General features: G+C 40.8%; 1 protein-coding gene across 3 annotated transcripts in view; it reads right to left on the bottom strand.

Moving 5' to 3' along the window:
* USP24 (ubiquitin specific peptidase 24) overlaps nucleotides 1-13,064 on the bottom strand; it is a 61,597-nt gene that overhangs the window by 5,087 nt on the left and 43,446 nt on the right. For all 3 annotated transcript variants that reach the window (XM_040073655.1, XM_040073657.1, XM_040073656.2), the window contains exons 42-62: nucleotides 12,348-12,467; nucleotides 11,999-12,124; nucleotides 11,697-11,795; nucleotides 11,403-11,485; nucleotides 11,060-11,201; nucleotides 10,613-10,732; nucleotides 10,018-10,238; nucleotides 9,475-9,599; nucleotides 8,768-8,909; nucleotides 8,307-8,457; nucleotides 7,194-7,289; nucleotides 6,438-6,541; nucleotides 6,240-6,353; nucleotides 5,417-5,513; nucleotides 5,088-5,204; nucleotides 4,362-4,454; nucleotides 3,935-4,037; nucleotides 2,931-3,052; nucleotides 2,314-2,427; nucleotides 2,015-2,080; nucleotides 1,673-1,739 (exon numbers count right to left, since the gene is read on the bottom strand). In XM_040073655.1, the coding sequence (XP_039929589.1) occupies nucleotides 1,673-1,739; nucleotides 2,015-2,080; nucleotides 2,314-2,427; nucleotides 2,931-3,052; nucleotides 3,935-4,037; nucleotides 4,362-4,454; nucleotides 5,088-5,204; nucleotides 5,417-5,513; nucleotides 6,240-6,353; nucleotides 6,438-6,541; nucleotides 7,194-7,289; nucleotides 8,307-8,457; nucleotides 8,768-8,909; nucleotides 9,475-9,599; nucleotides 10,018-10,238; nucleotides 10,613-10,732; nucleotides 11,060-11,201; nucleotides 11,403-11,485; nucleotides 11,697-11,795; nucleotides 11,999-12,124; nucleotides 12,348-12,467 (2,422 nt within the window). The remainder of the gene's footprint in view (nucleotides 1-1,672; nucleotides 1,740-2,014; nucleotides 2,081-2,313; nucleotides 2,428-2,930; nucleotides 3,053-3,934; nucleotides 4,038-4,361; nucleotides 4,455-5,087; nucleotides 5,205-5,416; nucleotides 5,514-6,239; nucleotides 6,354-6,437; nucleotides 6,542-7,193; nucleotides 7,290-8,306; nucleotides 8,458-8,767; nucleotides 8,910-9,474; nucleotides 9,600-10,017; nucleotides 10,239-10,612; nucleotides 10,733-11,059; nucleotides 11,202-11,402; nucleotides 11,486-11,696; nucleotides 11,796-11,998; nucleotides 12,125-12,347; nucleotides 12,468-13,064) is intronic.

The raw sequence follows: 13,064 nt of genomic DNA, 5'->3' as shown, positions 1-13,064 counted from the left end.
TATGTTAGATAATCACTATGGTTACATTTGTCTGAAGGAAAAAAAAAAAAAGGTCTGAAACCCCCATAAATGAACCAGATCACCAGCTTCCACCTGGATCAAAGTTTGCAAAGCCAGAGGAATGTTTAAAGCTTCTTCACATAAACAAGCATAGCAGAACTCAACAGCCATGAAACTGTTCCATAGGAGACTCGGGCAAAACCCCAGGCTATTCCTACCCAGAAGTTTTCTAAACCATGAATTCCCACCTCTTAAACAAAATTCTTTGACTGTGAAGAGGCACAAAGACTTCCACGGAGCTGCCCCAATCAGATTTGCTACTCAAAAGTTGTTCTGTCCATAGCAGTCAGCAAAGAACACTGTAGTGAAACCTCCAAAGCTGGCAAAAAATCATTTGGGAATTGCAAATTGCCAGTTTTAATACTGTTGAAGCAGAGCAGATGATTAAAATTACAGCACTGCTGTACTACAAATTATGCACAAGCATCCTATTAAGGACCACCAAAACTAATTATTTGCTGATTTCCCTGTCCTGGATTAAAGCCTGTCAATGTGAGGGATGCTGTTCAATGCTGTTGTGAGCAAACTTCAAGGTAAAACTACAGCTTTCACCCCCAAACCTCAGGGCAGCTCTCGAAGCCTTCAACATAAAAATCCAATTGAACACTTGCACTTCTCCTCTGCAGAGGAAAAAAAGGTCATGTATTGCCCAAGTTACAGCACAGAATTGGTCCAACTGGGACCAATTTATCCAGAAATTAAAATAATCACTTAGCTATTCTCTTACACTGCTGCATATTCCCTTCTCTGCCATCAGCCATACATGGAAATTACTAAACAGGGGAGCACTGATGAGAGAAATAAAGAACAAAGCTAAATATTCCATCTCACTAAATCAGAGTCCAAAGTAACTGAAGGCAAAAGCCACAATCTGAAGCAGCCCTTCATCCAAGCAGCCATGAAAGAGCTGCTCAAGCTGCACTAACCCATCAGAGGGGCTCTCTGTGTTACCCCACATTTCATTTACACACCAAAGCTGCTCCTCCTGATGCACAGGAAATAAGCTCTCACTACTTCTGGGATTATTTTCTGTTGCTTTTGAACGCTTCAGTCACTTCCTTTCAGTAAAGTTTTGTATCTAATGGAGAGACAACACTTTGTATGAGCAGCAACAGGTGGGAGCCACCTGCCCTACTGTGAGGCTCTACTGCAGTTAGCAGGGCGAGCATCCTGCTGTGCTGAGCCAGGTTCTTTTTATGGTAATTAGGATGCTGGCAAAACAAAAAGACCGGCAGATCCTTGAGATATGTAAGAAATAAAAATTAATTTTTAAGGTTACAGGATTCAAACAGTTCCTCTGTTATGGTAATCAAAGGTACTTTTTTTTCCCCCCCTCATTACATGTACACCCTGATCTGCCCCTTATTTAAATAAGTTAGCTCTCTTTCCCAGTTCAATTCCTTTCTAGTTTGCTGTCACTATAACATTCCAGGGCTTATTTTGGATTTTCTTAGAGCATTTTTGGAGTGACAGTGGCTAAATCAAATGTGTCAAGTTTTTTTCTCTGAGAAGCAGAAGAGTTTAGGAGGATTAGGAACCAGGAGATGGAGTGAACCGCCACCACCATCAGGGTCAGTAGGAGACAGGAGTGTTCACCCACTGGCTTACTTGCCTATTAATCCATTTTCAGTTTCAAAGGCAAATTTGATGCGCTCTACTTGTAATGGGTCTTCAATAACCTGTCAGGAAAGAAAAATATCGACTTAGGTGTTGTGTGTGATGCTGTATCTATTCTGTGGAATGGTTTTACTCATCCCCACACACAAACCAAGGAAGACTGTGAAGTTTCACTGTGAAGTTTCACTGGATTATCAAAGAAATTTAAGAAGGAATAAACCTTCAAACTGAAGGAATAAAATATGTGTGGATGTTGAAATTACCAATGCAGTCCCGACTTTTTTTGTTACACATCAATCCAAAATCCATCCTGTACAAGCCTTTACCCTTCACCTACCAGGATCTCATGGAGCAACTGGAATATGTTCTTCAATTCATGAGGAGGAGCAGTCTCCAGCTGAGTCTGCATGTAAGAAACAAAATACGCTGACGAAACAAAGAATTTCAAGGCAGCTTTACAGATTTTTGAAAATTTATTAATTTAAACAGCGAAGGCCTAAGAAAACCTAAACTTCAATACCCCCTCCAAATCCACCGCACTGAACCGATCGTTCTGCGGCGCTGTTGTAACGCACAGGATGACCAAAACCTGTGAGAACCCCTGATGGGACAGGCTTGTCCTGGCTTTGTGTGTACCTTGATGAAGTGCAGCACAGTGAAGGAGAAGTGCTCGTTGCAGAAGCAGCAGTACACCACCATCTCGATGAGCACCGACAGCGACCCCGTGAGCTCCCGCAGCGCGTGCATCACCTGCGGGCAGAGCACACCCTTCGCACGCCGCACACAGCTGTCTTCCAAGAAAACAAGTCTAACACAGAGCTTGTCCCTCCCAGGAAGGATGCAGCTCTTTTCCCTGGTGCCTGCACGGCCCAGGAGGCTGAATCTCTTCCCTCACAGCACTCCTTCAGCTCCTGATGGCCACACCTCCAAGGGCCAGGTCAAGCATCATCCCTTAAGTCAGATCAACTCAAGTTAGCACCTGCTAACTATGCTAACTTTCACCATTTGACATGGTAAAAAGCTGCACAGGCCCTTGCAAAATGTGCATAAAACCAGATCATGCATAAAACCAGGCCCCAAAGCTTAGGGATATACTAGAATATGAAGAAGTCAAGAAACCAAAGATGCCTTCTTGTTTAGGCTCAAAATAGCCACTGCTTTTGACTATTCTGTGTTTTTCATGAAAGGATATGTCAAAGGAATACATCAGGTAAGTTTTTAGGTCCAAGCAGAGCAGAATTTAGAACAGATACCTCCATTAAGTAGGGTTTTCCCTCAGAAAGGAACAGCAAGGCTTCCACCTCTTCATGGAGTGCCAGAAGCGGCCCTGAAGCGGTGATGCTGAGAGGTGGACGCTGCTTAAAGAGACCAGGAGCTATAATAGCAAATACAAAAACAATCCACTCATAGATTAGTTTGTTCTAACACACCTTGAAGACACTGCTGCTCATTTGGCACCATGAAATCCCTCAGGACACCCATCTCAGCTAGTTTGTAGTTTGTGTGCTACCACTCCCAAGTAACAAATCTCTTGCACACCGAAGTGTAGCTTGTTTTAGTGACAGCAGACAAAAGAAATGCAAGAAGGTCAAAGCAAAGTGTCCACAGATTAGCAGTACTTTGAGCTATAGTTTTACTCCCAATCTTGCCCAATCATCTTATCTAGAATATTTACAGTTCTCCTGTTAACTTCTGATTTTTGACTGCTTTCTACCTCAGACAGAAATTGTTATTTTAAAAGAGAACATCAAATTCCTCCTTCAGGAAACTGAAGATTTTAACTTATTATTCCTTTATTATCTTTATTTGGATATTTCTGCCTCTTGTAAGAAGTAACCAGGAGGGTGTTTAATCGTTTGGTATTCAGTAGTTTAGTCTAAACACTCCCCTTTAGATTAGCAAAAGACAGCACAAGTCTAAATAAAATACAGCCTGTGAGTCTGTTCAGCCAACAGCACAGCTCAGTTCACTCACATCAGGAAAGACCTTTCAGGCACATGGGGAAGGGAAGAAGGTACAAAACTGATAGGATCAAGATTTCCAACCCCCCAAAATGCTATCTGTTTGCCACAGCCCTTTTTACATCATACATTTACAGCAAAATATATTTTACAGCAAAATCAGAAGTAATCACACTTGTATTAACCATTTCTGCCTTAAATTCAAAATTCCTGTATTTTCCTCACCAATATTAAGTTACTCTCAATCAATGTAACTGAAATGTCAAGTCACCAAAAGACAAAACCACAATTCTTACCAACATTTCTTTGTGAGGAGACGTCAGAGTGCAAGACAAGTAGTGCTACAGTGTTGTGAAGATATCCAAACTCCCGTGCCTGTGCCGAACTCCACCTGCGGTTCTGCTTGAGCCAAAGACAGATTTAATTAGCTTTGGTTTATTTAATCCACTTTGTTAAACCAAAATAACGTTCTTACAGCCCACCACCATGGTCTAACCGCTTTGGAGTGGGTAAAAAATTTTATTATTATCAAAAACATCATGCTCATTTCTGCCAAAACAGTTATTTCCACGCTGACTACACACAAGTGGGCTCACACTTGCACAAGGTTTAGAGAATAATTGAAGGATTTCTCTGTTCTACCATGTGAAAAGTATTTCTTCATCATTTAAACATCATTAAAAAAAGTAGGGGTGGCCCCAGTACAGCACCACACGACTGTACCTGATTGCTCTGCCGGTTGGGGCCAAGGAGAAAGTTGACCATGTGCCTCAGGGCAGAGTGTCTGAGGAGAAGACTGCTAGCCCTTATTCCCTGCTGTGAAAACAAAACCAACAAATTACCTTCCTGTGCAGGTGGAGAATCAGCGCTCTAGAGAACAAAAGTAAAATGCACGGGCTAAAATCTGCGTTTTTCCACTCTAAAACCCCCGTAACACCCCGACAGAGATCAATAAGATAAACTGCTAAAGAGCTGTCTCATTCTACACAGCACATTACACAAACCAGAGCAGAATCAGCAGGTGCACAAAAAGTGTCTTACAAGGGAAAAAAGAAGGCAGAAAGAATAGAGAAATAGAAATAGTAAATGCAGTCAGTTATTCTGCTCTCCATAGAATACAAATCCTGAATGCTTGATTTTTTTTTTTTGATATTTATACATAAGTTTTTTTAAGAACCCCATATAACCCTTCAAAACAGACACCCAAAACTTGGACAGAAAGGACACCTTCCATTGGTGTACTTTGCTGGTACATTTTAGTGTGAATTTATCCTAATCCATAATTCAAGGCCACTTATCTAAAAAAACAAATCAAAAGAAACTCAATTACTTCTAATAAAAGCTCTGAGTTTCACTGTGCTGCAAACCTTTCTACGAATAAGGATCGCTAGCTGCTTTATTACTGTCATTTAAAATTTAAATAGCCACGAGAAAACAATGTTTTCTTACCTTCTGAACAAAGTTATTGAATAGCAAAAAGTACTGAGCACAGTTTTTACAGTTTTCAGGTACGTCTTTATCCAGTAGAGCAAGTAGCACCTCCAGCAACTGATGCAGAGTTTTTAACTGTGGAAAAAAAAAAGGAAGATTTTGAATGTAAAGAGCTGCCAACTGCTTAAAAACCCCAAAGTGTTTCAAATACCTCCTGGGCAGGAGGAGATGAGCATTAACCTACTCCAGAAATGAAGAGCTACAGCCAGGATCAGCTCACACAGGGCAAGAGCCACCAGGGAGAGCCAAGCAAAGGGATGTTTGGAGAGGAGGTGACACTCACTGACCTTCTCCTGATAAAGCAAGGCACTGTCGAGGGTTTTCTCAAGGATTGTGGCCACAGCAACTCGCACCTCCCTCACGCTGCATTCCAGGAGGAAAGTCCTGGAAGAGAAAAGGTGGAGCTTCAAAGAGAGCTGGAAACATGTACACACAGCTGCTATGATAAAATGTGGTGTTTGGTGTTTATTATTTTAATAGTCCAGATACATTTTGTATTGTACTTTTGTGGGTAAGCTTTAATTTACGTTCACATACTACAGCTCGTGGTAAGGTCTATAATAGCTCTATTAATAAATTTATTCATTTAAATAATAAATAAAAAGCTCTAAAAGCTCTTATAGGATGCAGTTTTTCAATGCAAATTAGAAGATAAATTTTCTTTACACTGACACACTCCTGTCAGCGTGTCAGATCTCCAATAATCTGTTTTCAAAGCACCTATTAGCTGATCCTTGGCTTGGCAAGAAGAAAATCTTTCCAGTTTACCTGAGACCTTTGTCAGGTAAATATTTAACCCCCCTCACCCCCAGCACTTTCACCATGTTCTCCTTTCCCACCACTTGCAGGGCTGACCACACAAACCTAAACCCACTCCAAGTCCCTTCACTGAATTCATCACCTGCATCCCCCTCCACTGCGCTAATTTGATTTTCAACATTCTCAGAAAGCTGCACAGAGAAAACACTAGAAATAAATTACTCAAAGTGCCTGTCTAAAGAATGTGCACAATCAACTCTTTGGGAATACATCAGTATAGGTCAGAAAATGTTATGAGGAAGCTTTATCCACACATGAGACACAAAACACCTCAGAATCACCAGCACTTACTTTACAAGCTCCCGGCCCTCTGGCCCCACGAAATACTCAACCAACCACTGACAAGCATCAATGCTTTTGGAGAGCAGTGCATCGATGGTGGCAATCCATTCTTCTGTGTCAGCCCTTCAACAGAACAGGGACAGCTCTCAGTAATCCAGGAGGAAAAAACAGCTCCCAAAATAAAACCACGTTTCTTGTTGGCCTTACCTGAGTTTCTTCTTGGTTCGGAGATAGGTTTGGAAGAGGAATTGGACTGCCAGCTGTAAGCTCACCTTTGCCATGCAGGGATAATAGGGGTGTTTTACCTTAGTCTGAAAGAAATATCAAATTTACTCCTGAGCAGAAGGATGCCTGCAGCACACATGCTGTCTCTTAAACACATCAACGTGCTCTATTCAAGTTATTTGCTTCACTTGGAAGAAACAAACCACAGCATTTTTCTGTGCTAAGTCAGTCTCCAGTGCTGACTGTGCTACTTAATAAATATGCTAAAACAGGAGCAAACTTGTTGTAAGGCCAACTAGATCAGTGGATTTCAAAAATTAAATAAATGCTGTTTGTTTATGACTCTGTTTAGAAGAACTTAATTAAGAAACTATTGCCAATTAATTACCTCAAAGCTGATACAGTTTAACACCAACTTTTTGGACTTTCCATATGGAGAGGGATTTCTGTCCCTCTAGAGCTCAGTTTGCACATTTATAAAAGGTATGGTTTACAAAATGAATTTTACTGCGGCAAAATGTTGTTTCTCCCAGTACTAGAAAAGGAGGCTGCAGCTTGCTTTGAGACAGATATTATCATCAGCATCAAAAATTACTGGAGACAAGGAATAGCTTGTGTGGCAAAGCAAAATCATGTCAACTCTTCTCTGCCAGTCCTCTTGGTATGACACAAATAGCTTTTGTGGCCATTTTACCCAACATACTTTGAACATTCTAAGATTAGAATCCAGGTACTTACAGCATTCAGGGAAGCTAATGACAGAACAAAACTGAAGTAGTCACTACTGTATACATCTCTGTTCTTCATAAATTTCAAGTTTTCATCTCTCACCATCTATGAAAGTAAAAAAAAAAGTTGTCAAAATACACATCTCTAACTAAAACTTCATCTTCTATGTAAATGTGCGGTGTTAAAAATCAGTGTCAATCTGTTTTCTTCTGTTATCACTACTTCAGCAGAGGGAAAAATACATACAGGAGACTTAGAAGATCTGATAAAAAAACAGTGATTTTCTTTCAAAGATATTACAAAACAACAGATCAGGGACTTAATCATTTGGCCATTAAGGGAAAAGAAAGGAGGAAACTGCAGATAAGCTCTAGTTTTTGCTTGTTTTTAATAAACAAGCCAAGAGAACCCCCCTCAAACCAGAAAAGCTTGTCTAACAAATTTAGATGCAGAGAACAAGGAGTTCTGGTGTAATTACAAGCTGCAGCCACAATAAGGTATTTAAATGCCAAGCCCTTCTTTTGTCAAATGAGATTTTGCTGAAAGACTCTCAATAAATTTGAGCCAAGCTCTGTTCATTGTAATAATACAAACCCAGATACAAGAATGCCCAAAGTGACTGTTTTAATGCTCTGAAACAGCCCATGTGGAGGGCCAGACACAGCCTGCAGAGTTTATTCTCCCTGTGTGTGTGATGCAGGCTCTCTTCACTGCTCCTCCTCTTTCTTACATTCTTGTGAACTCAAGAACTTGAGGATCACTGTAATTTGCCATCATCTCCATTACTCCTCAAGTGTACTCCAAATGAAGCACCTTTCTCTGCTGTTGTCTCTCCCTGCCTGCACGCTGACTGCTGCCAGAGCTCATGTTTGATTCATCTGCCTGCGGTTTCTCCAAAGCAGAGAATCGACGGGGCCAATTTTGCGAGAAGGTACGGCGAAACTTTCAATGAGGTATCACTAAACAGCTTGTTAGTAACTTCATGTCAGAATCCAGAACTGCTTTCTAGTTTTGCTACAAGGGAATGACTTCAATTCTCTTTAGAAGTTACTGTGTTTTTCTCACTATGTGCTGAAATTTTACACGAGCGGAATTTAGTTGCCACTTTTGGGGGTGCTCTACCTGATATATCCGCACGGGCATTTTCTCTACAAAGAGTCCCTTCTTCTCTCCTTTTCGAACCAGCTTAGTCAAGATGGAGAGACGGTCACTGTTGGGCCTGTGGGGTCGAGGTGATGACTGGGGGGAAATTTCTGGTGAAGAGGGAGCAGATCTGAAACAAAAACAAGCTGAAGGTGAACAAAGAAATCCTACAACGAATCCATAGTTTAGGTGAAAAACAGCAGCGCAGCCAGAGTGATCTTAAGGCAATTTTGATGACAGCCTGACTATTTCTTGAGGCTGTCAGTCAGCTTGAACTTGCTGCAACAGTAGTAGTAAACAAGCAGCTTAAAAACCAACCCAAAATAACAGAACCCAGAATAACATTGCTTTGCTGGACAGGAATTACTCAGTTCTTAGTTGTGGAGAGAGGTCTAGCTATCAACATGAGAGAAACCTTTATGGATGCTAGAGGAACTTACAAGGAGAGGTCCTCAGCTTCCTGGCGCACGACACTGACTCTGCTTTTCTTTGGCAGCACAGGAGAGTTCTGGTCGGACACTCTCTGGTAGAACAGCATGTAGGCATTCCAGTAGCGCCGGCGCACGTCGGGGTAGGGATTTGCTGTGGGGGGAAAAAAGGCAGCCCATGAAGGCCCCTGAAGGTTTAGTACCTTTCCCCTTCCTATGTGGAAGCAAAACTGGGGGTATAAGTAATGTGCACTGCAGCAGTGTAAATTTGTCAGGTCAAAGCGTCAGCCCGTGTCAGTGATTAAAACTGTCCGAATTATGAAACAGGTGAATACTGGAAATGTACTTGGAATAAATTCCTTAAATCATTGAAAATATGATGTCACACAGTGTTTGATGAAGTCATTCTCACTACCCTAAAATAAGGGCTGTTTGGTTGGGGTTTTTTTTAACCTATATTAACAAGGTGCCATTTTGCTTTTCAATCTCTGCTATTAAGTCTACAAAGTGCTCAAAACCAGTGAATATGGCTCAATTCATATTAGGCCATACACAAGCTGCTCTGTCCTTGGAAAGGGAAGACAGTAAGGAAAAAATGGTTCAGAAGGATTATTATTAGTCCAAGTAACTCAAAGTACCTACAATGGACTAAGCTCCACTGTTACTGAAATCAGTATGAAATATGAAGCTACTGTAAACCAGTCTGTACTTCTGCTTACATTGATCATAGACTTTAGGTCTATACTCTCCACCAAAACATTCATATTCCAGGGTTTCATCAGTCAAATCAAACTCTTCAACAACGGTGTCATTAAATTTATACCACTTTCCTTTTCCACATCCTCTGTGATCAAAACAGAACAGAAACACAACAGAAACAAGGTTAGTTGATTGTCTCAGTAAAAAAAGCAAACCACCCTGAATAGCCTAGAAGTGACAAGCCTGAACTCGCATTTGTTTTGACAGTGAGGAGAAAGCTTAGTTCAATCAATGTCAAAGCTGCATTTTAAAAAATAACCTTGATTAAAACCATGAGAAGCTCAGTGTCCCAGGAAGCCCTCAAACTGCAATACAAGGCACATAAGAAGTAATGAGGATTTTATTCTCTGATGTCCCGTATCACTGTGTCATCGCCTCATGGCAGGTGTTTAGAAGGGGAAGAGTGCTTCCAGTAGAGCTCTGGATGGCTCCATGCACCTTCCCAGAACAAGAAGCCTTTAGACAGCTCCCAAACCTCCCCCAGGAACCTTCTTGCCCGTTACCTCCTGTCCTTGATGAAGGAGTAGTAGTGCCCTGCATGAGCCTGGCCACTGTGGACAATCACACCGACCAGCTCGTAGTTTTCTGTAGGGGCAACTTTCTTCCTCGGGGAGCCTCCTCCTCCCTGGTCTGTGCTCCTGCCGTTTTCCCCCACTTCTGAGGACGAGTCCTGACGAGCCATCCCCGACACAGTGTAAGGTTCCATGTTCAGCATCCACGGAAACTGTTTGAAGAGATATTTTGGACTAATCAAGACACTGCAGTGTGTAAATGCTTCTTGTAATTCTATGAGAACGGTATCAATACTTCCCCACGTTGGGAACACCGAAGGAAAATATGGAACTTCAACTTTTTATGCTTATTACACAGATGTTAAATAATAAATTCTCTCTAAGGAGGTTTTTTGCCTTGCTTTTTGAAAGGACCCTGAGAATGTTGCAAACAAACTTATTTTCTGTAGCACTACCGTGTTGTAAGTGTACATACTCCAAATCCCTGCATCAAAATGTGGGGAAAAGAAGGAAAAACAAATGGGAAGAATGAGAATCCACTACACAACCTGGCTGGGGAAGGCACCATAAAGACAAGTTTTCTTACCCTTATTTGTTCATCGTATTTAATAGAACGGCCGCTCTCCCAGTCAAAGCCAAATCTCATCAGGTGAATCACCAGCAGGCTTGGTAAGACTTTAATGCAGGTACGCTTCACTGTAGTTCTCTTGAAAAGAAACAAGAATATCACCTCCATCTGATACCCCAGGGAAATCTGCAGCATCCTTCTAGAGATCCACAGGGAAAATCCAGCCACGGGAAGCAGGGTGTCCACGGGATGACCGGGATACATCTCAATATGTTACACAAAACTTTATCAACCTGCCTTCCCTCTAAATTTTTAGTTTACAACGTTGAGTTACAGGCACTGAATTTTTTATCTTCAATGCAGCAAGAGTGAGCAGCATCTAAGCATGGTTTCCATGACCGTGTAATGCTTAGAAAACATCAAACTGCACATGAATCTTCTTTCACAAAAATGAAGCACTGATACCTTTTCTTCGCACTTTTCACAGTAGTATGCATTGCTTCCTTCCAGCACCTCTCCTCTCACAAACTGATCCAGTGATATTTCCAGGCTTTGACATGAAGTCACACCAAGGTTGAGAGCCATGAAGGCTTCCTCACGCTCATACCTGAATTCAAGAAGAAAAACAGATTAGGGACCTACCCAACTGGCAGGAGCAGGACATGTTTAGGAAAGAATATTGCATTTACCCCACAGCTACCAAAGCTGTGATGCTCACAGGGGCATTTTTCTACTCTCCAGTACTACTTTGACCTGAATATTTTAATAGTTCTGGGAGCACATGACTTGGTATCTGATGTGACATTACCTGTGAGGGCAGTCCTTGCAGATCTTCTGATCAGAGAAGATTCCTTGAAAAGTATTCTTAAATATTTGGTCTCTTCCTATTTTCTGTTGGAGATGTAAAGTTAGACATCAGTTGGATATATTGCAGGGTGGAAGATCAATAAATGAGTAGGAATTTTAAACTCCTGAATATTGTGCAGATTATTAAATAAGCCAAATGGCTCTCTGCTTTCTCTTCTAAAGATCAAAGCAAAAAGAGAAAAAAGGTACCAAGGATATGCATATGAACCAGAAAAGAAATTGCTGAGGTTTTTACCTTGAGGTACTCATCCATTTGATCTATAAGACTGGTGAAGAACTCATAAGCATCCTGTTGCTCTCTAACATAAAGTTCCTTATTCCACATCTTGAAAATCTATACAAAATATATGTTAAAAGGTTGTTGTTTCATACATATATTACTAAGAAAAGTAATTTTTTAATAGAAATTTGTTATTTTAACATGTTTCAATTTTTGAATTAGAACTCACTTTATGAAGTCTGCAATGAGAAAAGGCTGAATAAATGATTACTTTTAAAGTAGAAAAGCTATGGATTCTAAACAAAAAGATGCAATACCTTCCAAAAGTTCTCAGGTACATAATACTGTAGCTTGCTTTCCATCAAATGACCAAAAAGAGATTGAACTTGATAGAACACATTGTCATCAGGATTGTCTGTATCATCATCAATGGAAAGCAAGGCCTGCAAAGGAACAAACAACCTTATTAAATTGGTTTTTGGAAAAATCATTACTGTAAGGTGTCAAGGCATTCAGCACTACAACTTAAAATGTACGTATTTATTGTGCATATTTATACATACACAGTAGACTTTTTATTTTACAATTTTACAATTTATTTACAATGATGAAGTGGTTCAAGTGAAACTCCAAAAGAAGGACTTTATTGGATGCTGAACTAATTACCTCAGGGAGACCAGGCTGCATATACAGCTGCTGGAAAACAGCATTCATGTAACAAGTAGCACCACCATTCTTCAGTCCCACAAATCCAGAAATGGAGCGACTGTCCACTGGTGGAAGGTACTAGAATGACAAATACATTTTTTTGTTTTAATAACTTATAAAAAATGTGAGACTCCAACAACATTCTACAGCTTTTATAACCACCTTTATATTGTAGAATCACAGAATGGTTTGAGTTAGAAGGGACCTTAATCCAGCTCCATCCTCTGTCATGGGCAGGGACACCTTTCACAAGCCCAGGTTGCTCCAAGCCTCATCCAACCTGGGCTGGCACACTTCCAGGGATGGGGCAACCACAGCTTCTCTGGATAACCTGTGCCAGGGCTTCTCCACCCTCACAGGAAAGAATTTCTTCCCAATATGTAACCTAGGACTACTCTCTTTCAGTTTAAAACCACTCCCCCTTGTATATGAGCTGTTAAGAACAATTTAATGGAGAACCAGGAATGTAAATTCTGAAAATCTGCAAGACCACTGTATGCAGTCATTTAAATATTTAACACCTTAAACAACACTGTTGAAAATGGCCTAAAATGTAACAAACAATAAAATTTGTGATAATTTAGGAAATGCTTCTTCCTTACTCAGATAATAACAGACAAAGACACTGGAGTATCTACTTCTGAGGAAGATCAAATGTATCTGCATTTACCCTTA

The sequence above is a fragment of the Hirundo rustica genome, chromosome 9 (assembly GCF_015227805.2).
Source record: "Hirundo rustica isolate bHirRus1 chromosome 9, bHirRus1.pri.v3, whole genome shotgun sequence".
NCBI lineage: Eukaryota > Metazoa > Chordata > Aves > Passeriformes > Hirundinidae > Hirundo > Hirundo rustica.
This window is presented reverse-complemented; position numbering and strand designations above follow the sequence as displayed.